The following is a 27,401-nucleotide window of genomic DNA, read 5'->3' as shown; positions in this document are numbered from 1 at the left end:
TTTTTAATTCCCATATTCAGAATAAGAAGAAAAAAGCGAAGAAAATTTGAAAAATGTACAATATTATGCTGAATAACAAGAAGCCTCGAAACATTTTTAGATAATTTGGAGTTCCGTGGACCCTTGTTGATCACTCAAGGTTTAAACGTAATAAAAAGTATATTTGTTACTTTTATATTATAAGAACGAGAAAACTAGTAAATAATGTATAGAACCATTTACAAAGAATATCTTGAAGAAGTTAAGTACAGATTTATTTTTAAAAATCTGGCCACCGAGCTATCTTTAAAAACTTTCCTCACAGAGGAAAAAATCGAACAGATGTAAACCTTTTAAGGACAGTTGAGACGCTTCGTCAAGTTTCCTAATTACGGTTGAAGGAATATAATATTTTTAAGCAAAATAGGTCGCCAGTTTTTTGTTTCTTGAAAGAGAAAAATTTCTACCTACACGAACAGTCGATAAGTTTATTACTATAAAGTATAAATTGGTTTCTAAAATGTAATGACAAAGAAATAATCTTAAGTGTGCTTAAAAATTTAGAATGTTAAGTTAGTCTAATGCAAGATTAATGAAATAAATACTTTGATACCATTAGCGTCTTACGTATCTTTTTGTTTTCTCATTACAGGTGAAACGACCACTGGCAGTCTTTCCAGTAACCATCCAAGAAACTGCAACATGAAAAATTCTATTGCTGATTCAGAAAACAATATTAATTTGATATGAAGTTTACAGAAATAGCAACTTCTGTAATGCAGTGTAAGGATCGAGTATTCATGTGCACGTGTTAGAGAAATGATTGTCTGGTGTATTTTCATGTGAAAACTCGAAGTGCTCATTGGATATGTGTATTTACTATCAAGCTCATAATAAAATGATAATGTTTAAAGAGACATCAACTACGGCAACAAACATAAACATTGTCTATTCATTAAAATGTCGCATAACTGTATTAAGTAAACATTACACGGCATGACCAGTGGTATTTTAGCCTGTGGGAAGGTTCAATGCGAGGTGTCTGAGAATCATACAGAAACAATGAATATCGAAGAGAAGCATAAACAAGTTATGGAATTGCTGAATGTGGAGGAGACGGCAGTGCTCATTCTGGTGTCTATGTATACTCTAGTGTTCATTGTTGGTTTCATTGGTAATATACTCATCATCTTTGCCATCTGTAAAAATGCTCGATCTCTTCCAGTGCGTAATAACCTACTTATTAATCTGTGTGTGTCAGATTTAATGGTGACTGTAGTATGTGTGCCTGTATCTGTATGTACAAATATATACAAAGCGTGGTTTCTGGGTAATCCAATGTGTAAAACAGCATATTACCTACAATCACTTCCTGTTGCAGCCAGTACACTTTCTTTGATGATGCTATCTCTAGATAGATATGCTGCAATCAAGCACCCGCGGATATTTTCACGATTACGACAACGTCATTTAGCTACTAAAATGATTACAACAGTATGGACAGGAGCATCTTTAATTTCTGCTCCAATACTTTATGTTCGCACCATCCAGCATGAAACAATGGGAAGTATTGCTGTGACATTTTGCGTGGAAGTATGGAGTTCTCCTACATTGAAAGTCAGTTATAGTATATGTTATTTATTTGTAGTATTTGTCATTCCTTGCTTGACTGTAGCTATTTGTCATGCCTCTGTAGGCTACAAGTTATGTTCAACAAATCTAGTGGCAGCTGAAGAACGGAGGAAACAAATGAAGCCAAAACAAGTGATTATCATAGCTAAGGACAATGTGACAGAAGGAAGACCCACAAAGAAGGTTATTCCGTATGAGAACCATGAAAATGACTCATCCGAGGACGATGATGGGTTTGTCAACATGCAGATCCAAGAAGATTTGGAGAATCTACGTAGAGCAGCTGCAAGAGTCAAAGTCAACAGACATAAACAGTTGACGTCCCTGTCGGGAGTGAGGAGGAAACCCCTAAAAGCAGCTAAGACTGAACGCTCCATTATAAGAGCTAACAGAAAATTGCGCCAACCGAAACATTTGAAAACAAAACCAGCACTTATTAAAACATACAGTAATCAATCATTTCGCAGTAGGCGTCGCTTGGCTAACATGTTAGTAGTACTTGTAGTTGTGTTTGTAGCTTGTTGGTTACCTTACATTATATGCTCTCTTATAGACGATCTGATGCCAAATCCCTCAGTAACTTACATTCTACCATTTTGCTTGTTCTTTGGACATGCACACTCAGCTATCAACCCTGTGGTGTATTGGTTTCTAAATAGAAATTTTCTACAGAAGGTTCAAAAAGCTTTAAGACTGCATGCTTGTTTACCACAGTATCACCATCAACGTTCTACAAAGTCTCGATTTGGTCATTGTCTAAAACTTGGTCAGTTTCGTATTCCTGTAATTCGCAGAAATTCGTCCACAAATGAGGCCGCCCTTGGACCATTTCATCCAAAATATGTTACTCATAGAAATTATTTAGGTCGGCCTTCCAAGTGCACTTCACATTTCTTGCAGTAACGAAAGAATATAGTAATTTTCTATTTCTCCTTACAAATTGTTACTTTATTAGTCACAGAATATAATAGCCAGAAAGCTGTGAAACAAGGAAGCTACGTTAAATTTGGTAAAAATTTGTAACCTGTTGATAGGCAAAAATAAAAAATAATGGTTACTTTTTGGTAACCTTAGTTATAACTTCATGAAGGAAAACATTTTACGAACACAGGAACTTACTCTTTCCATTTCCATTTTTGTTTTGAAATATGTAAATTGTTAAGATTAAGTATTATCAGGTAGGTTTTTTAACTATTTTAAATTTACACAACATAAAAAAACTAAAGCAGCAATGAAAATACCTAATTCCATCCGTAATTTAGTTTACTTGAATCTGGATGAAAGCAAAACTTGTTAGTATCAAAACACATAGTAGATTCTTGAACGGTAACAGTTCGCGGTCTCCATAGCTGCTAAGACGTAATGACTTTTTTCCGGTTACGAAATGAGCAATACTATAGCTCTTAACCTGAAACAGGTAACTGTAACCTTGTAACCAACCTTGAAATATGTGACCAGTAACCTACTATTCTTCTGTAGCATGATACGTGAAAAAAAAAGGAAAAAAAAACAGTATACCATAACGTCTAACTGATCACTAAAATTGAGAGAAGCTACCGTTTTCGAAGTCATTACCATCAAAATATTGTTGATGTAAGTTAATGATATAGCAGAATCTAACTAAGAACATCTTAATACTGTGATAATGCGATTTATTCATAAACCGCTATTAAAACAATGAAAGTCACTCATTTCAACGACTCCTTTATCATTCAAATTATTATGTTTACAATTACTATTATTATTATTCAGTTTCTTATATATGTAATGCAGGATACATAACATATTTCCAACATTAACTAACTAACTCTGTGGCCTATGGAACCCGGAGGTTCAATGCCACGTTCACAAAGGCTCTCCACTGACTTCTATCCTTAGTCAATTAGATCCAGTTTCTACTTTGTATTCCTATCTCTGAGAGATTCATCTTAATATCGTACTCCCATCTGCGTCTAAGTCTTCCTAATGGTCGTTTTCTGATTGGTCTTCCAGTCAAGACTTTGAAAGCGTTTCTACTTTCTTCCATTCTAGCTACATGACCTGCCCACCTAAGCCACCTAAACTTGATGACCCTAACAATGTTAGGTAAACCGTATAAATTATGTAGTCCCTCGTTATGAAGTTTCCGCCATTCTCCATTTCCGTTCCAGTTGGGTCCGAATATTCCTCTCAGGATCTTGTTCTCAAATACTTTCAGTCTATTTTCTTCCCTCAGAGTAAGCGACCATGTTTCGTAACCATACAGAACAACAGGCATGATTATCGTTTTATATATTTTAAGCTTAAAATTCCTCGATAGAATTCGCGACAACAAGAAATTTTGAACCGAATAGTAACACGAATTCCCTGCTTTTAGTCGACATTTAATTTCTTCGTGAATATGATATTCGTCTGTTAATACTGATCCTAAATATTTGAAAGTATCCACTTTATCAAAAGTATCATTTAATATTTCAACATATCCATAATTTGCTGTATTACGGTCCCGACGCACTTCCATGTATTTAGTTTTCTCTGCATTTACTTCTAAATCCATGTCCCTGCAAGCGTTTAATAAAATCTTTGCATTTCTTTCTATTGCTCTCCTATCATCCTCTATCAAATTTACATCATCAGCACATGCCATAACCTGGTGAATACCGTTCAACTCTAGGCCATGGTTGTTGATTTTCATTATAGTGTATTCAAAAACAAAGTTAAATCATAATGGCGACAACACATCTCCTTGTTTCAGGCCATTTTCGACGTGAAAGCTCGTGGACAAAACATTTCTTACCCGGACTTTACTTTGGGATTCATTTAAACATACCTTATTAATGTAATTAGCTTTCTCGGTATTCCAAGTTCTGAAAGAACGTTGTATAATGTTCCTCTCCTAACCGAGTGGTAGGCCTTCCTAAAAATCAATAAATAGTTGATGTACCGGGGTATTTTATTCTCACTTTTTTCGAGTATTTGTCGAATGGTAAATATTTGGTCGATAGTTGATCGATTTCATCTAAATCCTCACATAATCTTCAATAATTTCATCTGCGTATGGGGTCAATCTTCCTAATAAAATATTTGAAAGGATTTTATAGGATGTTGACAGAAGAAAAATGCCTCGATAATTATTACAGTCAGCTTTGTCGCCTTTCTTGTGAATTGCAACAATGATTGATTCTTTCCACTCTTGTGGTAATTCTCCCTTGCTCCAGATAAGGAGAATGAGTTTGTGTATCTTGTTCCACAATTTTTCGCCTCCAGCTGAAATTACCTCAGCCGGAATTTCGTCTGCACCCGGAGATTTGTGTTTCTTTAATTTCTTTATAGCGGTTTCTACTTCTATTTGGTTAGGTTCTGGAATATACGGTTCTGCGGTGTGTATCTCCTTTTCTCCACGCACATTTGTATTTTGCTGCGTGTTAAGCAAATCGTCAAAGAAATCTTTCCATCTATTTAAGATGCTATCCGTATCAGTGAAAACTGTTCCGTCAGCTTTCTTTAATATATAAGCACGAGGTTGATAGCCTTTCTTAAATTCGTTGATCCCCTTATACATGTCCCGAATGTTTTTATTTTTACTATTATCTTCAAATTCCTTAATTTTAGCTTTCATAATATCGCGTTTCTTTGTTCTAAAAGTTTTGGAAGTTTCCCGCCTGATATCTGTGAAATTTTGTGTAGTTATTTCATTCGGATTTTGTAGCCAGCGTAATTTTGCCTGTTTTCTCTTCTCTGCTAGTTTTATGCATTCCTGGTCGAACCATGGTTTGTTTCTACGTATTTCCGCATGTCCAAGTTTCTCTTTTGCTGAAATTTTAATACTATCTCTAATTTCAATCCAAGTATCCTCAACACTAGTGCACTCCGAATCTTCTAAAACCGAGAATTTATTCGAAACTTCAATTTGGTATTCCTCTCTTACCTGACTCTCTTCTAATTTCTTTAAATTAAATCTCTCCGTTTTCGGACATTGAATATTTCCTTTATTTAACGATAAAATCTTCCTCTTATTATCGCTGCTACCAGGTAGTGGCCAATGTCAGAACCCGCCCCTCTAAATCACCGGATATCAATTATGCTAGATTGCCTTCTCCTATCTACTAAAACGTGATCAATTTGATTATGTGTTTTTCAGTCTGGTGAAGTCCAAGTGTATTTATGAAGGTCGCGAAGTGGGAATTTTGTACTCTTCACAATTAGGTTTTTGGATGTTACAAAGTTCACGAGTCTAACGTTGTCATTACTTTCCTCATGCAGACTTTCGTTCCCTATAACTGGTTTGAAAATATCCTCTCGTCCTACGTTCACATTGAAATCCCCTAATAGAATTTTGATATGGTATCGTGGGAGTTGGTCAAATATACGCTCCACTTCTTCGTAAAAACTGTCTTTTATATCGTATCTTCTGTTGGGGCATGTACATTTAAAACAATAATATCACACCACTGACCCTTAAGAGTAATAAAAGAAAGTCTGTCAGTAACAAATTCAACCTGCTTAATTGCTGGTAATATTCGTTTGTGATCGAAAAACCCTGTTCCTAATTGATGGTTTTTATCTCCTTCCCCATAAAAGAACGTAAAATTTCTGGAATTCACGGATCCCTTCCCACCTGACTTTCTGAACTCCTGTATTTCTCTAGCTCGCTCGTTACGGATTTTTGCGCACCTGCCCTATAAAGACTTCTAATATTCCATGTTCCGAATCTCATGTCCATTTTCATATGTTGAGGTCGTGCCAAGTTATCGATCCTTGTCCGAGGCTTTTGTGAATGTTTCTGAACAAGTGCCTTTTTTTACAGGATGAGGTCGTTAGCCTTACCCAAACTCCCAAGCTGGAGGACCACTCCTAGTCGTCTGTCCGCGACTGCTTATTCAGTATATTAGCAGCTAACTTCTATATCTAAAGGCCTTCTCCTCGATCCGCAACTTGAGGACGCGCCATGCCGTGGTGACAGAAACCCACGTTACACGGATTTCCAACATTACAAAAGTTTATTACAAAGGAATTCTATATATTACAGTAGTACAATATGTTGCAAAAGAGGGGCAAGAAATCTCGAGTATGTAAATTCTATTGGAATGGTGACTTATTTACCTATATTTTTTCATCACATCAAGATAACCCCAGTTGCAATTTGACTTAATAACAAAAAAGAAAAAGTCTAAAAAGTGTTGGACATCAAGCCAGACATTCAATTTTGAATTATTTCGCTCTTATTTCATTACGATATGAGAATTTCGAACCCCATATTCGTACCTGGAAAATAGATTCGTCTGAAAAAGGTATTGTAAAAACTCATTCTTCTTATCTAACCGGCGCAAAATCTCGTTTCAAAAGGAAGACAGCATGAAAAGGCGTAAAACGTAAAACCTGCTGTATCTGGGCTTTATCCACATCAAGTTCAACTACTCATGTACAATTATGTGGATTGTTGGGGATTTCGAGCTCAAGTGAAGCACGACAAGTAGATTTGGAAGAAATTGGAGGCTTCGTTGAGGCTCTTCTTCCACGGCCTGCACATTCTTCTCTCTGAGAGACATTTACAGCGTTCATGAAAGAAAATGCCTACTCCCGATCTTCTTTAACTTTAACCTGCCACGCAACAATTCTTTTGCAATCAAGGTTGTCAGTCCTATATCCTCCGGAAATTTTTATGTACGCTCGAACGCATCTGATGATACCACAAAACGCATTCTATTGCGCCGACAACATTTTCAGTATCACTGATTGCATCGTCCCTCTGCAAATATACCCTTCAACCAGCAGCAAGAAAAGGCTTTTGTGTTTTTGTTTCTTTAGCTCCGAATCGTACAGCTATAGCCATAACTGTTATTACAGTGTCTATATAATAACAATTTGTAATGTTGGAAAGACTTTATGAAGGGGCATTAACTGGATTGTAATTATATGCTGTCTTGTAATCTCTTGTAGTCCTTTGGGTTTAGAATATGGTGTAAAATAAAATCATGATTATTCTTTCGAAATCTCGGAGAGGGAACTTTTTTAATTTTAAAGTTTTAAAAAATTGACGTATTTCTATATTGTCTTTGGGAGGATCATTTTTCTGAAAAGGTCTTGCTTGAACTCTTAATAAGATACATATTTTTAAACAAGTATTTCAGGTCTAAGTCTACAAAACTTTCAAAAAATACAAGATATAAATAAATACTTTACTATTAGATGTATGTTTTCAGTTTCCATTGCAAAACACAACAAAATATAAGTTTTATTTTAATATAATGTAAACTTGTAACATACGTATTCAAATAAATCTCTGGTGAGATAGTTATATGAAGTATGTTGGCATACAAGGAAGGTGACTTCTCAAGTTACTTCAGTGAAATGAGTCGTCAGGTTGTACGTAAAATCTTTTGCAAAGACTGCCTATAACCACAAACTTTCCTTTATATAAACAGAAATACGTAAAATGAAAACGTATCTTTTTGTGTAAAATTTTATTTCAAGCAGAAATACTAAATTTCCTTACGTATGGTCGTGGAAAGATGGTCTTTTGAAAGAATGTGGTTGTCTAGGATTTTTAGTTTTGAATAGTAATGTGCAAATCAAGTTGCAACAAATTAAAGGCTCCAGCAGAAAAGAGAAGTCATATGAGCTAAAATCCTCCTTAGTCAGTGATTCTGACAAGTTTTCGATTGATACTAAGGCCAACTTCCAACAAAGTAATCTTAGCTATATTTCACCCTTATCAATAAGTGTTAATCTTTTCATTGATTTTGCACTTTTCTTCCACTAAAGTTAGCAACATTGTATTGTGCTGGGTTAGTGTTACAACAGCCGTTAAAATTTCAGTGGTTAAATATTATGCTTTGAAATTATTCATTCTCTGACGTACTTAAATACTTGTCAGTCCGTCCACATGAGTTCTTGGATGACTGCTTTGGTTACGAGATTTTGAAAGAAAATTGTTGAGAAGGAAATATAAATAATTGGTTATAAAATATGGTAAAAAAAATGTAAAATGTATACAATTGTCTAAGCACTTACAGTTGAAATATCATATTTGCTTTTGCAATTTCTTGAAAGTAGTTCACAAGATGTGAAAGAAGTTAGAATTATTAGAAAATACAACATTAAACTAAATTCAAGTTCCTTCATTTTGGAAAAGTTTTCAGACAACGGATTATACTTTTTTTCACGTTTCGTAATTTTTGTTTATTGTGATTCCAAGTAATAGTAAAATGACTGATATTTTTCTTTTGATTGAAGTACTTATGAACACTTCTTTACCATCAAAGTATTCCTGTTCACTTTACTATGTTAGACAAATTACAAGGAACAGCACATACTAAAAGCATTATTTACTTTACTAGATCCTGTAGATTTAAAGTATAGCGAACGTTGTAGCAAAAAGCAAGTAGCAAATTTTGAAATTTCCAAGGACATTACATTTAAGAACATTGTTGATGTTCTGTTATGTTGTAATGTGTAGTTGAATTTCTCTTTTGTGATGGTTTTATAACAACATTTTTCTCATACCAGAGAATATGTTAGTTTTAACGTTGTTGAATACTTATACCATCTTCGATTCTTAGCTCATTAATTTATATGAAGGATAATTTTTCTCTTTCCTTTGAAGTGAACTAAAATTTCAATGGTTCTATTTTATTCATTTCTTCTAAAAAAAAATCTCTTAAAACGATGTTTCGTACATCGTGATAATTAAATTTTCTGATGATCATTAGGAAGATGAATCTTGCAGAAATAGGAATTGTAAGTAGTTGGCTAAGGACAAAAGTCAATGGAGGACTTTTGTAAAAGCGACATTTAACCTCTGGGATTCATAGGCCATAGAGTTAGTTAGTTAAGTAGATGGGTAATTTTAATATCTAATAATCAAAATTAATTTAATTAATATTACATTTATAACAAACAAATTCATTTTGGAAAGAACAACATTTAAGAAGACTTAAAGAAGAAATTAGTAAAATAAAACCATTGAGATTTCAGTTTATTTCAAATAAAAATAGAAAAATAATTCGCCATACAAATATACAGGATAAATATCAAATATGGTGTTGGTACTCACCACTGTTAAAAATAAATAGTGTCAGTCAGTCTTTTAAGCCAAACGAACATGCCGAAATTTTCAATACTTCCAACTTTTCTAGAAATTTCTGTAAAGTGTATACAGTATATATAACTATTGTAGGTATATAAATAACACTGTGAAGAACACATTGTAAACTAATGACTCAGTTATGGAATGTTTGTATATTACGCCAAATTCTTCATAATGATCGTATGGTATTACAATATAGAAAATGTCAAATAAAGAAATTTTACAAATAAAAAGCTAAAAGCTTCTTAAGAGTTCTTTTTATTTATTTTCTCTTAAATATACCTATATGTTCTTCATTCTGCTTCATATTCCTTTTAAATATGGAAAGAAAATTAAAATTGTCAGTAGCATTTATCGCCCTATCCCCCCAAAAGTTTTCGAAATTATATGTATCTCCATTGCTTTTCCTTGTTATGATTTATGATATTATACAGTGTGCATCCAGAATTTTGGGCAACAAAGAAAATCTGGGAAATACTATAGTTCATTAGCATGTGTATAAATTTATATATACCTCCGACCTGGACCATATTTCCTACTTAAAGTAGACCTTGGCCTATTCACGAAGATACCAAGTGTTATGCGGTGCGCTTTTTTGATCCCAAAGTTATAGGAGTCGGAACTTGGGTTCTAGGTTTCACTTAAATTCTATTCAATTATGCGTACACTAATTTCCATTGTTAAACGGTTTATCAATAACAAAGTCAGAACTTTGAAATCGTATTCTGGCAACTATGATTGGATCGGTGAGATTAAACTATGATAGCTTTGTCTATTAGTTAATGGGAAATCTTGACATCTTCATCATCAAATGCTTTCTTTTTTCATCATAACAAAACGGCGTAACTCGCTACACATCTCGACAGACTCTGTACTTACTGCACGAAAAGTTTTCTGGATACGTTATGTCGACAAATGGTGGTGTGATCATGTGATCTTTACTCCCTGCATTATTTTCCATGGGAGTGTCTCAAGTCTCGGGTTTATGAGAATAAGTGATGAACAATTTGTAAAGTGAGAAGGAATATGGAACGCACCATTGCAAATTTACCGAGCATATGTATGTAAAATTAAAATTTTCAAACTCCATTCCACTGAGCGAAGCAAAGGAGATCGTTTCAACGACATTATCTTTAAAATATAACGCTATTGCTTTCCAGGTGCTCCACTAAATGCTTTCATGAATTAAAAGAAGTCATTACAACTTGTAGTTTTCATTCTATGTCATTTCAAAATTGTGTCACTCTTACTGGTAAGACTTTTATTCAATCATTGTGTTGTAATATTCAACCATTGTTTATTAATATCGATGTAAAAGTTTTGGATAAGCTATCTTATATAAAAACTATTAAACATACGTTGAGGAGTAATTGTGAACTATGTTTGAAATATATACGGTACGTGTAATTGGATGTGGAATCTATAATTTGAATCTATATTTAAATCAATAAGTGTATGCAAAGAAAAAAGTGTTTCCCTGTCCATATTTTCTAAATACAAGAGTAACACTAAGGAGCAGATAAAGAACGCATGCCTTCGATATTACAACCATGAATTCCACAGACAAGCTATCGCTATCAGTTTCCAATGAACCCAAACTGAACATAAAACGCAATTTTAGAAAATATGATTCCTAAAGAAGGAAAGGTGAGAAACTTGTCTTTGTCAGCATCAGTGCCATTTCACGTTTTCCTTGAAAGGGGCAAGACTCTCCCCCGGTTTGAGTAAACTTTCACGTTTTTCGTTACGTAATATACTGTTGATTAAGATATAAATACATCAAACTCAGGGGAAAGGAACAATTGAACTTTCATTCTTTAAACTTTATTCTATCTTTAAACGAAGAACAAGCGCTAATGGTATGAATAATATGGCAGATGATTTACCAAGAGTGTCCTTATACATTGATGATGCACAGGACTAGTGTTGTGAAGGCCTGGAAAAAACGTAAATTTTGTGTTAAAAAACAGTTTTTTTACCGTTTTTCCCGAGCTTGAAAAAAAATCGAAAAAATTGGGAAAAATTGAAATTTTCGAATATTTTACTACATTATGCTTTTAAAATGAAAACTGTTTTATATTTACTAGTTTACAGTTAAGATCATTGAATAGTTGTCTCTGTGTTAGAATAGGGAAATTTTGTGGCAACAAATATATTTACACCACTCCTTTAAAGTTAGCACCGTGACAGAATGGAGTTATGGCTACAAACGATCCTAAAATATAATCCTAGTTAGCTTAATTAATATAGACGCATTTAAATTATCTTAAGTAGTCTTATAAAGTTACCGTTGTATGGCAGGAAAGTCTTAAAATGACATGGCCAGAATCATTTTAGTTAATACCAGTATGTTAAAATTAAATATATATTTTATGGAGATACGTATGTTCCTAGTGCTGTGTAAAATTTCCGGAAATTTTGAATCCATTAGGAGAATCTGTTTTTCCGGAATATTGGCAAAACCCGGAAAATATAATTTAGAATATATTTGCTGTAATGTATTGAAACATATACAACGTATTTCGCTAGCAGGAAAAGTACTTAAAGCAACAGCTTTTAATTTTACTTTTTAGTTTTCTGATTTCTGATAAAAAAAACTCTTTATTATTTGTATATATATTTTTCGAACAACTCAAAAAGAGAGAGAATCTTATTTACATATACACACATACACCGCACAAGTGCGTAAATTTGAGCAGCGACAAATACAATGAAGAATTTAATATGTGAAACTTCCGTTCGTTATAGCAGAATACCCGTTCATCGTCCGGAGAGAATACGTTTCATTTTGGGTATAAAGGGTACCAAAATTGTCACCAATGAACTTAGGGACCCAAAAAATTATGAATTCGACACTAGTATCAGTCATTTTCAATTACTTTTATCTATCACCCTCCCCCATTAGGAGTATTAATTTTAGCTCAATTGGGATTTAAACAGCATCGGAACTGTCACTGTTCATTTCAGCAAACCCGAAAACTATGGATTCGACACTAATATCGGCCATTTTCGATCATTTATATAAATCCACCCTTTCTACACCCCCCCTAGTTGCGGCGCTGAATTTGGATTTAAAGAGCATCGGAAGTGTTAATGTTCATCTCAGGACCCCCAAAAGACATGGATTCGACACTAATATCGCTCATTTTCGATCATATGCATATATATCTCCCCCGCCTTCAAGTTGCACGGGTGAATTTGGATTTAAACGGCATCGTAAATGTCTCTGTTCATCTCAGCGACCCCGAAAACTATGGACTTGACACTAATATCTTCCATTTTCAGTCATTTTTATGTATCTCTTCCTACCCAAGTTGCGGACCTGAATTTTTATTTAAACAGCATCGGAAGTGTTACTATTCATCTCAGCAACCCCGAAGACTATGGATTTGACATTAATATCGGTCACTTTCGATCATTATATATATATCCCCTTCCCTTCCCCCAAGTTGCAGTGCTGAATTTGATTTTAAGCTTCATCAGAAATGTCACTCTTCATCTCAGCAAACCCGAAAACTATGAGTTCGACACTAAGATTGGTAATTTTGAATATATATACGCACTTCCTTCTTCCAAGTTGCACTTTCAAAGTGAAATGGTAAAGTCCATCCCAGGCCCGAACCTCAACTATGTTGAAAATTTTTATCGAGGTTAATCTGGTGGTTCAAGAGTTGTTAAGTTACAAATATAGCCTTTCATTTTTATATATATAGATAATTTGTCGCACTAGAAAACATTTGTTTACATACAAAATTTTGTACAAGAAGTTTACATTAAAGTCTGTATTTGAATATGAAATAATAGTAGTTATATGTCTTAATGCATGAGCATTGCTGAAATTTGCCTACTACCCTTTCTTTTTAAGAAGTAATTTGGTTAAAATTAACAAAATTTCACCAGATCAAAAAGCACATTAAGAACTCAGTTTCATTCAAGAGCCTTATTTGTTGCAACAGAAACGCTTCATGATTGTAGATGTGTAAGCAACTGTAGAAGTTCTGTAATTAATGCACAACCGCGAATAAACGAATAAAAGGGACATAAAGGAAATGAGTGCAAAGTATTAATTTTCAAGAATAATTACAACAGTTTTATTTCCGAAAGTCTCTTTTCTAAATATTCGCAATATTGAAATTTCTCAACTTACATTTTTCACGCTCTCGAAAACAAAAACGGCTTCATTACTAATAAAACTAACCTAATACAAAGAATTTTGTTATTTTCCCATTTTTTCCAATTTTTTCGGGAAAAAATGTTTTTTACCAGCAGGTTCAAAATTTCCGGAAATATTACAACACTACACAGGACAGAAGTAGGTTTGAAACTATTTAGAAACCAAGCTCATTTACATGTGATACTCTCTGAAACTCATATTAACACCTTGATCCAACGCTGTTCTTATTCAAGTAATGGTGCTAATAGATCCAAATTTCAGAAGTTCATTCTTTTAATAAGTTTGAGTTTGGATGTTTTATCTCTTCCCAAACGGACAAATATATCGTATGTGGGGGAAACTGGATTCCGCACACTCTAGATCCCGAATTGCGCACAAAACTCTATTGGTCTTTTGAACATAGATTTCTGTCCAACGTTGCCACAGTGGTAGCCTTAAAATCTGTGTGCAAACAAGATTTTCCTTCAGATTAGGATAGAAAAAGAAATTAAAAATAAAATACAAATTATAATGAGGATTTACTAAATATAATTTGATCAGTAAATACAACAAGTCACGATACCTCCAAAATCAAGTTCTTATATTTACAATCTATATGTTAAATTTTTCTTGGTAGCAATTTTAACCCTACAATTTTTAGAAATGTAATCCTCCTTGTCTCATACTCTGAATATGTATCACCTTTAAGTATCTGATACTGCTTCAATATGAAATATCTCTCCAAATCTTCCTTTCTTTGTGTATTGGTATTTCCTTTCGTAATTGATCTTAATTTCAATTTTGTTTCTGATTGTATCTTCAACAAAGATGAAATCACCTGATAAATATCTGAGCCCGGTGAATAGAATTGTTCATTATAATGTTTATGAAATGCTTCTGCCTCATTCGTCGTTCGAGAAGCTACTGAGGGTTCTAAGACCCATATTCTAAGTGGAAACCTAAATAAAACGAAGCAAACAATTATGATGACATTCTCGTTGTTGTCATTATAATAATAATACAGCAGGCATACTTCCCACTACTAGCCAAGTTTTATGAAAAAATTGACAATTGAAAATCAAAGTTAATAATGTTCTCCATTGATAACGCTTTGCTTTTGTAAATTTATTAATGTTTCTCGTTAACGTCTGTTTTGCCCGGTCATGTAGTATACTTGTTACAACAATATATGAGATACAATAAACTTAGATTACAATGTTATTAATACAACACAAGGATATAAGTAACCCACTTCCTAACATAAATTACACTGCATTCCAATATAATCCTTGCAGTATTACACGATTTACTTATTAGTAATAAGGAATCTGTATTAAATTACCTCCCTAAATGTAGTTAGAATTTATAGTTAGAAACTCGAGTACGTAGTCGGAGAAGTAAATACCTAAATACCAATTGATATCAAATCTGCAAACGCATCGGATATTTTCGTTTGATGTAAATATGAAAGACCGAAAAACGACTTTAACCACATCCCTGTAAAATACAATTAAAACCGTCAACTATATTACTATTTCGGTATTTTATGACTTCTAACGTAATTTAAAATATAACAAGTCTGGTGATAACTATAACTAATACCGGTACTGACAATTTATTATTAGATGTGGTCTATTATCTGGTACTAAAAGAAATGACATCTCAACTTTGTTTACTGAAAGTTAAACAACTTCAAGTTTGTTTTGATTAACTGGCTAACAAGAAAAAGTTTATGAAGCAAAATCATGTACGGTACCTACCTAACTCAGATTGCGGATTCAAGTAGGCTCAATATATCTAAGTGTTTGTTGCCCTGGATCTTTCTCCACCAAGATTGGTCCAAGTGAAATCGACATCCAAAGCTGTTATTCTGGAAATACCTCCCTGATACCTTCGTGATTTGCACTTTCAAAGTCTACATAGATGGATTTCAAATTTGTTGTAGGTTCTAAACTTTTTATGAATTCCCACGTTCCTTTGTAAGTTTGTTTATCTTTCCCCGGAAAAAGAGCATAACATAGAGGCAAATAAAATATATTTTTGCATGCGTGAATAGTATACAGCTGATGAAAATTACGAGGAGCATATGTGTAGGAATTTACCATCGATGTAAATCTCATTATCATTTGTCTAACACATAAATCTTAAAAGTGAAGCGAGGAGAAATTTTACTTCAATTTCATTAAATTTATACCACAAATGTAACAATTCCTACTATTCAGTTGTTCATCAGAGTCAAGCTCAAAATGTCAAATTTATAGGGAAAAAACAGCCAACAATATTGAAATGTTGAAACTATGCTAAAAGACCCCGCTTAGAGCTTATAGAAATCAGGTTTCCGTTAAATTGGCTGGTATTGCAGTATGTTATGTATTTTAGTCCCCTGATGAAAAGTCTCAATGGACACGAAGCCCTAAAACCCTACGTTTCTGAGATGTCCGCTGATTATTATCGTCACTAAAAGGTGCACACTAGGGTGGGTCGTTTTGCCACTTTTTCTTCGGAACGAAATGTAATACCTGGCAAAAGTGGCCAATCCACATGGACATTTCAGGTATAGATTTTTTTTTCAAATCAGATAATATCTTCTGTGAGAACTATTGCATCAAAGTTTCAAAATTTACCTGAAAATTGAAAAAACAAATACCAAAATTGTTCATCTTTTGTTATGTTAAAGTATACATATTTTTGGGTTTATACATGCCAGATGGTATGAAAACTGACATTCCAGTCTCAAAATGCCAGTTATATGCCCTTGGGGTGTATAGGGGTGCCTCCTCTGGGGCCGGAAAAGAGGGTAAGTTCAGTACAATTAAGCGTTTCTACAACTTTTTTTTTTTTTTTTGTCCTTGCCTTTTCCTTCGGGACCTGCTGAACCAATATGAAGATGAACGTGACAATTTTTTGGATAGCATCGTCACTGGAGATGATACGTGGTGTTATCACTACGGACCGGAATCCAGAAGACAGACCATGGAATGCCGAGTTTTACAAGGGCGACATGCAGGCTCTGGTTCATCGTTGGCAATAGTGTATAACAAATAATGAGAACTATGTGGAAAAATGAGTCTGTAGCTGAAATATTGCTCTGTTTAGTCATGTATCTCCATTAGTTTCCATAAAAAAAAGATGCATTATTTTGGGAACGACTTTCGTAGATTTGACTGAAACTGTTATGATTGCTCAGAGATACAATGTAAGCGAGAGGGCTGCGGCACATATAACAACTGTGCTTCAGGCAGCTTCAAAGGCTGGAATTATAACTGCTCAAAAATCTAGCGACATAACATCTGCTTTAACTGTAGACAGGAACAAAATAAGGCGTGCGAAACTTAAACTTGCTCGGAATTTAAAAGAAAGTTCTAGAAATGATGATCCCATTAAAATCCTATACTTTGATGATAGAGGGGATGACGCTAAATCATACACAGGCATCGTTAGAGAAGAGCACTCATCACTTGTGGCTAAACGTAACTCTCAATACGTTGGTCACGTGACACCATCCTCTGGCTCTGCACATGACGAGACCAGAGCTATTTTCGAATACATCATGAACCAACTCAGAGTTGGCTTTGATAAAGTTGAGGTTCTTGGGTGTGATGGAACATACACTAACATGCTTGGAATGGAGTTGTTCCTCGAAAATTAGAGGAATTAACAGTAAAACAAATGCAGTTGTCTCTTGCATTTTAATGAACTCTCTTCACGCATATTCACGGTGCTTATTCAAGCCCCTATTCTTACACACGTCCCATAGTTTCAAAACTATCTAACTGTGAAAAAGCTTTTAGTGTTGCTATTCAAACCAATAAAATGTGACTTATCTCATCATAGTCCAGAAGAGCACAGAAAACTCAGTAAGGACCTGAGATGCTTGTTCGAGATATCTCAAGCCATTGACTACAGAGCATGCCCGGAAGAGCTTGTTTCTATGTTTCTATGTTCCTGGCAAACTAAACAAAGCTAGCTGGTTGACTAGTGCAAAAACAATTTTAACATTGTATATTGCAACAAAAAACCTACCAAGAAATTAATAGAAATTGAGACATTCATACATAAGAGTCTGTGTGGTTATGCAGTACCGTATTAGAACATAGTCTTCCATTGCTGATGGTCCTCTCACGTCTTTGAGGCCATTCAAGGTCTAGACACTTACCAAGGGAATACCAGGCTGTAATCCGTTCATCCATTTAGACGAATGCATTCTTTGCACTCCCAGAAAATTTCTTCTCGCCATGATGACTGATGGTCGACTTGCTGTCCGACAAGATGCATTACATAAGATTCTTAGTGCTCGAGAATACGAAGCAGGGAATCTCCATAACTCCATTAGATATCATTCCCAGACTGAATTTTGAGGCAAACTATTACACTGCAATGATCTTTTGAGAAAGCACTGATGTTTCAATAACTGTACTACCAGTAAGTTCTATGGACGGTACCAAACAAACAGCTCATGGTCAAACTTTCACTTCCTGACAACACTGTGCCAGAATGGTCCTTCACCGTCCATCCGTGCCACATGGTGGCAGTAGAACGGATAGTGAATTTGTCACTGAAGAAGCCGAGTATGTGCCAGTGATGCTAGAGGCGGAATAATCAGGTCAACTTTACTTTCTAGGCAAGCTGCGTCTAAATTTCAATCAAAGTCCCAATTTGTGACATTTTTTCCTGACAGTGACTAATCGGATCAGTTCATCCGGCCCAACATATGGTTGGTTGATTGGATAGGCCTAGCAGAGGAGCCCTAGGTGCAGCCACCTCTACATGGTGGGCTCTGGGTCACTTGACCAGGCTATATTGCCAGGTGAGCGAGGAGCTGCACAACCGCTTAACTGTACTGAATTTGCCCCCTTTACTGGCCCCAGAGGAGGCACCCCTATCCCCCCAAGGGCATATAACTGGCATTTTTATACTTGAATGTCAGTTTTCATAGCAAATGATATGTATTTAACAAGAAAATATGTTTACTTTAACATAACTAAAATTAATGAACAACTTTGGTATTTTTTTGTAATTTTCAGGTAAATTTTGAAACTTTGAGGCAATAGTTCTCACAGAAGATATTATCTGATTTGAAAAAAAATCTATACCTGAAATGTCCATGTGGATTGGCCACTTTTGTCAAGTATTACATTTCATTCCGAGAAAAAAGTGGTAAAACGCTGCACCCTAGTGCACACTCCCTCGTAAACTAAAACTACTAATTAGGTCGACATTTTATCTATGAACTATGAACTAGTCTCACTAGAATATACTAGGGCTTTTGAGGTCGCTGATTCCGAATCCGAGGCCAGCTAACTTCCATCACTTCCGGCAGGTTCACTGTCACTTGAAGATCAAATAGAGAGAGAACGTTGCAAAAATCTGAATAAAAAGTACATAAATGGTTTTTGAGTCACTGGATCCAATTATGCCATTTTGTTGAACCGACAAGGTCATTTCGAAGCCATTGCAAGGTCATTTCAAGGTCAAACTTGAAAACCCGTCGAAAAATCTTTAAAAAAAAACAACAGATAGTTTCTAAAGTAGCTGATTCCGAATCCGAGGTCGGTATTCATCGAATCAGCAATATTGTCCATTTAGTTTTCCAGTCAGTCATTTGCAGTGTGGTCTTCCCTAATAAAAATTTCTTCTGCATCTCACATCTCATCATTCTTAAACTTCAACCTCCAGTATTTCACCTTCATTTCCATTGTTGTTCACATTACGATTACCAGCATCTTGTACGTTTTCGAGTAGCGCTCGACTAGGGTATTTGATTTGCTATTGATGTCAAGCCTATCCTAAAAATCATAGGACGCTGGCAACATGTGTACAACAACTTAAAGTCCTAGCACCGGACTTACAAGTGCAATAGTACCCTAATATCAGATTTTCTACTTCCGTGGCCGTTAATTCGTCATCATTCATTGCAAAGTGTATCGAGTAGCGTTTCTAAATCTTGAAAAGATTCTAAAACGTAACTATTCTGGCTCAAACTTATTTCTATCTAATTCAAAATATCAGTACTTTCATGGTCTCAATAAAGTTTTTCCAGCAACTGTAAAATCCTATCTATGATCTTTTCATATTTTTCCTATGCTTTTTTAAGTTTGACCTTAAAATGACCCTGCAATGACCTTGTCGGTTCAAGAAAATGACATAATTGGATCCAGAAATTCAAAAAACATATATGTACTTTTTGTCTAGTTTTTTGCAATGTTCCTTCTCGATTTGACCTTCATATGACCGTGAACCTGAAGCGATAGAGGTTAATCGACCTCGGATTTGGAATCAGCGACCCCAAAAGCTCTAGTATACCTTAGTGAGACTTGTTCATACTTAATAAATAAAATGTCGACCCAATTATTATTTCAGTTTACGAACGAGCGTATGCCTTTATGTGACGATAATAATCAGCGGATATCTCAAAAACGTGGAGCTTTAGGGCTTCGTGTCCATTGAGACTTTTCATTAGGTTACCACAATACACAACATACTGCAATATTAGCCAATTTAACGAAAACCGGATTTCCAGATGCTCTGAGCGGGGTCCTTTCACCACACTACGACACTACTACTACGTCAGTAAATGTTATCATTGTACGTACAGTACCTTATGTTACTCGCACAAGTTAGGATGATAATCTTAGCTTCTTCATTTACAAATAGAAATTTTATTCCGCCAAAGATGAACTCATCTTCTTTTTTCTCAAAAGCCCCTTCTCGGAAGAACTGGTGTGTTCTTTTCGAATACAGTACATAGTTTCTATACACCTCTTCATATCCTTATGTGTAAATTCGTCTGCATTTTCTAAATTAGGTAGCTCAGTCCTAATAATTTTATTCGGCCTTTTGTTCGGGTATTTCGCTGCTCTTTTCTTACAGATTTCTCGTAGCTCGTGCTTTGTCAATAAAGTCACACCACACACATATCCAAACATAACAGAAGAGAAAATATTTTCCATCTGACAACATTGCTTAATTCTTTGCACAATCCTGTACATTATAGCAGCTTGTCAACGGCTTATCAGATAAAACTGATGAAACCGGAAAAGTGTGTGCAATTTCATTGCAGCCATTGTATGTGTTCAAATCCTAGCCTAATATAAACATTATGTTATACTGTAGTCTGAAGTAGAACAAAGATAGGTTCCATTTTAGCTTTTGCAGAATTCTATAGCCTAGTGATGGTAACATGGGGTGAAATTTTCCTCAAAGCCATATCTCCAATCGTGATTAATATGGATTACCAGCATTTTTGCAGTAGTACTGTTCACCAAGGGCGCCGATTTCTCTGTAACTTGGGGGGAGGGCATTCATAAAAAAAATACATATAATAATACATATAACAAGAAAAAATACATATAAAAATACATATTCATAAAAATACAAGGGGCTCACATGAGCTTTGGGAGGCCCGGGCCCCCAAGGATCGGCGCGCTTGCTGTTCACCCCTGTTTTTTGATCCTCCCCAGGGAAAAGCTTGAATTAGCACTGTTACTGTCTGCTGCTACGTTACTGCATGGACTTTTTCTTTGTTGGAATTTAGCGTCGTGATTATAGACGTAGACTAGACGTTGACCAATAATTTAAAGTGAAATCCGAACCACCATGCACGAAAGTTACGCGTGTTTATTACTGCATATAGGGTTACTGCAATAGCGTAAAGGAAAAGAAAAACATCTAGACTTCTGGAAACCACAGGACCACGACACTAATTTGTTTTCTTTGTGGCCACGTACATGATTACCACATTCACAAGCCTGCTGATTAGTGTATTCACATTATTCTTGCAACAACTTAGTACACGAAACAAGTGCACTTACGAAAAGTCAAATCTAAATCTCTCAAAGTCTAATAGTATGTAGTGGTGCACTTTTAGAAAACATTTTATTTGCAGAAACTGTCTCCTAACGTATATTTCCAAAGTTAAGTTTCGTCTTTGATTTATTACTAAGGAAAGAAGTTATGGAAATCATTCCCCAAGTAATGTGTTACTCGCAAGTTAAAATAAATGCTCATAAATAAAATATATTTGTATACTAGTATTCTGGTTTTAACACTAGAAAAACAAAAGCAATGGTGAATGGAACGAAGCGGTCTATATCAAATATAGAAGTAGGAGGAGAGAAAGTAGAACAAAGAAAATAGTCCTCACTAATAATATTACTCGATTTTCGATACACTAGTAGTATTATTAGTGAAGGAATGAAGTGCAAACTTGAAATAAAAACAAGGATAGAAACGGAGAAAGACATATTTGGGAAGGAGAAAAGTCTGTTTTGTAGGTCCTCCAGTAAAGAGTTAAGAAAAGAGACTCATAAAATGTTTCGTGTGGAACATTGTACTTTATGGGAGAGAATCATAAGCATTACGCGAAAGCGATGAATATAGACTTCTGAAATGTGAATGTGAATAATAACATAGGGATTAATTGAGTGGAACGGAAAATGAAACTGAAAGTGTTAGAAACAATATATGGGCAAAGAACAATTTTAGATATATTTAAAAAGAGGGATAAAAGCTGATTGGGACATTGGTTGAGAAGAAATGATGTCGTGAGGAACATGTTTAAAAGGTGGGGTGGTAGGAAAAAGAAGGAGAGAAGGAAAGCTACTACTACAATTAAACTTGAAAAATTATACGTGAAAACGAAGAAAGCAACAGAAGGCTTTCACATAGAAGCTTCACAATAGCGGAAATGACCTACCAGTAATGACAGAATAATTATGAAGAAAAATATGCTAATTGTATGCTCTTCTGGTTTCAAATCAATAATTGTAGAATGCAAAAAAAAATGTGAAGAAGCAATTATAATTGATTACCAGGTGTAATTTCTAGATTCCCATTAGAGTCACATAACATGCATGCAATGGAGGAATTAAAAGGTGGGATTCTTTAGAAAAAAGAAGAAAAAATAATTATCTACTTGTTTTAAATACTGTAGGAGAATATCGTAAACTAAAAGCAATGGTTTCCTTTGATATAACCCTATCCAAAAACTACGTACAATTGAATTGCTCTACGAGATATAATGCTCTTTCCAACTGATTTCGTTAGACCTTTATTCGTAGTTTAAATGAAAGAAATCAATATGGTCGTTATGTGGAATGCCTTCGTCCTCAAGGACCGTGGAACTTCATTTTCTCTCCTCGTAATTCAGCACGTAGGCATTCTTCACGAGTGATGGTTGTGTTTTGGGGTTGCCTTACAGACTACGAAAGAACTTTTGGAAGACAACGTCATTAGTGAAAAGGAATATGTGAAAAAAGTGTTCCTTTAATGCCATTTTCTTTAAGCATCAGGCATTCCATTCCAATGAGACTCTCAAGACTTTTATCTAAATCCTTCAGCCTCCAAACACACGGACGGATTAAATATGAATAACTTTCATCTGGAATTAAACTTTTAGAGCATCGAAACTGGAATCTGGAGTTTTAAACTGGAAGCTGAAAGTGCTCACAGCTCTATAGGTTTTAACAATACTATATTCTTCGTTATATTTCAGACCATAGCGTGAATTTCTTTCGCAATAGGTTCGAGCGAAATACAAGTCAAATAAAAAGAAATTCTGATTTTAGATTTGCTACAGTTATATGATGGTTTCTTTTGTATTCCTCTTCTTACTCAAAGATCAACTCAAGTTTCCTTGTAGATATAAAGTAAGCGTATGCGCCTTCAGGGTGGGAGACACGAGTTCAATACACGGTGGGAGCACATGCGGTTCCAAATTCACATCAAGTTGTAGGTTCACGTATAATATAGATCCTAGTCTTCACGCTGAAAAAAGAAATGTTAAACTTCAAACGAATATTAAAAGCCAATTTGTCTAAAAATTTACCACATTTTCCGCCCAATTATTCAATGTCAATATTAGTTGCTGCCTTTTATACGTATATTCCAGCCTTAAACTGAGTCGGGAGTTTTTGCTCTTGATGTCCTCTAACTTTTATCTTTCCAAAGAGGAATGATGTTGAATATAATTTATCTATGCAGTAGATGATAAATTCAAGTTTTAAAGTCATAAGTAATGCAACCGGTCACAAAAGATTCGAGTGCTCAGTGGCAAATACTTAATCGAAATTTATCTAAAATGTGGAGAAAGTTAAATGTGTCACAAATGATTACATACAGATTTTTTTAACTCACGGAATAAAAAAAAAAGCTTGGATAGTTTCCATCGGAAGTATATCTATGGTATCATATCACCAAATTGCGCTGGGACATTTTATGAAGACTAGAAAATAGAGCATTCAGTTACAGAAATTATTGCACGTATAAAAATGTTCCAAAAAATTAATACACAATAACAAAAATAAGCAAAATATTACGAAAAATCGAAAAGTATTTGCACTTTTTTCGAGTGTGTAATACATTTTATTACAAAATTGAGCGATTCCGTAGTTTTTTTTTTGGGGGGGGGGGGGGCAGGGACAGCCGCAACGTAATTTCCTATTTCTTCCATCACACGACAGTTACCAAAGATGACTGGAGTGCTAAGGACATCCACGTCAAATGAGCAGTGAATTGTTATTCGTTTTCTATGATGCAAGATTGAGACAGCCACAGTTTATCAATAGAGAAACTGAGTCGGTGTACGAGGACAAGTATTTAGTGGTGCAAACTTGCAATGGTGGTGTAAGAAGTTTGAAAACGGACAAGAAAATGCCTTGGACAATGAGCGATGGTCAACCTCGTTCCTCGCTGACGAGAGACAACATTACTCGTGTTGACAAAATGATGAAAGCAGATCGACGTGTTCATCTGAAGAACGTTGCCACGGGGCTTGACATTGTCTAGAACAGAAAAAAAACAAAAACAAGAACGACATCGAAGCGCAAAACGTTTTTAGTCGTTGGTTCCGTGTTCAGCAGGTCGCCTTCTACGCAGCGGGCACTTATGGTATGATAGGACAAGTAACTCCTCAACAGATGTGGTGATTATGTGAAAAAGTAGACAGTGGTGCGTAGACTGGCACGAAATTAGTAGCCTCAAATAATTTTCGATTTTCCCTCGTACAAAACCAACATAAATTGAGTATATTTTAGTATTTATGCTTTCGAGAAATATTTGTATAGTAACACAAAACAAAGTAACTGAGAAATTGACATTTTTAGTGAAGCGACTGGATCAAGAAATTGGAACTAGACCAGAATATTGCATTTCTTAGTTTAAACCTAATATCTATATTGTCGGCAAACATATATTGGCTTGTATAATCACGATTTCTCTGTCAAAATATATATCTGACCTTCCGTTAATGTTATGGAAGTTGTTCATTTCATACAAAAGCTGCTAGAAACATAACAACAACATGACGTCAGTAAGACTAGCCAGCATGACTTATACGCGTCTTCCATAATACATTCGTGGGCCGCGGTGGCTCAGTGGTAGAGAGTGTATACAGTATATAATGCAGGCTGTTATTTTATTACAAAACCATAAAAGTGATCTAAGGCTTTCCGTTTCACATGTCAACGCCTTACCACTGAATTATATACTATCACTTATTGCTTTTCTGTCTTCTATTGCCAGACAATCATTGCTTGCACTGCTAATGTGGACGCCAGTTTCGAAGTTATTTGTCTCTGTCACGAAAAGGGAACTGGCCAATACGTTCACCTCATAACAAAGCTTTTAAAATAAAAATAAAATCAAAGATAAAACTTACGAATAGATAAACTGAATAAAGGCTCGATGAAATAATAGAACACTCCAAAAATCTATTCAAAAAAGGGCTAAAATAGTGTTCGTGAAAACACTACAAAACTAAATAAAAGGTACTAGATATTACAGGGAAAGTAACTAAAATAATAGAAAAAAATGAAAAACAAACGTGAAAGTCATTCTAAAGCTGTAATGTCAAAATGAATACCATCAATGTATTATCAGATCTATTAGATCTATATAGAGTGTGTAATGACTTAAAATAGAAGACTGCATTGGTTGAAGATAAGGTAATATGGTAGATACATGTACTCAGAGATAATCATTTCTATCTAAATAGACTATTGAAGTTGGTTATGTTTCTCTGAAATAGTATCATAATGGAAAGATCAACGTGTAAGTCCATCCATACCTCGTAAGTCAATTACTATCCACTCATTATCAATAATTTCATCTTCCACTATATCAGACTCCAATGAAATCGAACGTGGCTTGCGAACTGATGAAAATTTCGGTTTCCACTGAAAGAAGGCAGAATCGTTAAGGAGGCGACGTATAGGCTGGATTAGTACGATTAAAGCAATAAATGGCGAGTGATGATGATGTGTCGTTAACTTAAATCTACCACTACAAACAATGCGGGAAGCTTTGGTAGGTTCACTAAATGAGCAACGACAATGTTGTTTTAGCTCAACTCTTACATTAGTTGAATAGAACTCAATCTGCATAGAAATATGATATGTTAGGGTTGAAAGTGAAACGGCTTTTCTAGAACTAGCAGCAATAATAGCAAATGTGACATTTAGTAAAGTTGGAATTCTTTCTTTCAGGTGACACTTAGCATCAACAGTGGAAATGTTCTCAACAACCATCGGCTCTCAGGCACGCCTTTCTCTATGAAAGATTAGAGGGTCCCTAGAACAAACAGAATGATTGCCTTATTTTTAACATAAGAGAGCTGATCACTGCACGGGGTTCCACTATATATCTTCTTTGGCAACAATTCCTACAAATGGAAGACATCGTTATTGGCATGATCGGAATGCGCTTAAAGCAGCGAGAAGGGCTGACAATATACGTAGAAACGAACTTTGGGGCGACAATATTCAATATTAAATTTCGGCAGTTTGGGAAGACTGAAAGAAGAATCAATTACTGAGTTGAAGCCAGTTCACTTGATTTCTTGATTTTGATCAAACCAACGTCATTCACATATTAATCTGCGAATTGTTCTTTAATCTCATTCTCATTGGCATTTAAGAGGTCCTAACAGGAGATAACTCTGCGAGCGATTTAGTGGATGATGTTATTTAAGTATAACATTACGATGTCCACTGGAGTAACTTTGGAAACTGCCTTTCCTTTACAGTTTCTAGTAACAAAGTGTTACTGCGCAGTGTTTTTGAATATCCTTAACCTATTCTTTGGTGTAAGTTACCACTCTATTAATTACGAAGGATGGCAAGCTTATGATGCCGTTGGAATAGTTAGTGCTTGTACTCTTATCTGACCCTAACTTTATCCCAATGTAGGACACTATAGTTGTAGCAACACTTATCTTTTCTACAATTTCTTTAGTAACGAATACATCTCGCTCTTATGTTTTGTGTTTTGGACATTTTTGGAAGTCCAGCTCCGAGAAATTGGAAGATGATTTTTAACAAGCGCATGGTTGCCGCAATACCAGTAAAGCCTTCACAGGAAGAACTAACGCTACTTCCTTGCCAATCTCGTTTACATGTTTCTGCTGTAGGGTCAGCTTTGAACTGACCTAATCAAGAGAAATAGGAGTTGTACAAGAACATCAATTCTGTCAACAAAAATGCATGTCCCACAAGATAAAGAAGATGGATAAACTTTATATATAAGATTTAACGAAATGACAGACTCATCTAAATCCATAACAATCAAAAATTT

The 27,401-nt window shown here is 35.0% G+C and overlaps 1 protein-coding gene across 1 annotated transcript in view; it reads left to right on the top strand.

Moving 5' to 3' along the window:
- The window catches only part of LOC145678340 (orexin receptor type 2), an 844,605-nt gene extending 834,677 nt beyond the window's left edge, over positions 1-9,928 (top strand). Inside the window, exon 5 of the mRNA XM_081748373.1 lies at positions 632-9,928. Within this exon, the coding sequence (XP_081604499.1) occupies positions 976-2,514 (1,539 nt within the window). The 5' untranslated portion in view covers positions 632-975 and the 3' untranslated portion in view covers positions 2,515-9,928. The remainder of the gene's footprint in view (positions 1-631) is intronic.
- The last annotated feature ends 17,473 nt before the right edge of the window (positions 9,929-27,401 follow it).

The sequence above is a fragment of the Thermobia domestica genome, chromosome 2, assembly GCF_964235325.1.
Source record: "Thermobia domestica chromosome 2, izTheDome1.hap1.1, whole genome shotgun sequence".
Lineage (NCBI taxonomy): Eukaryota > Metazoa > Arthropoda > Insecta > Zygentoma > Lepismatidae > Thermobia > Thermobia domestica.
Note: the sequence above shows the minus strand (reverse complement) of the source record. Positions and strands in the feature narration are given on the sequence as shown.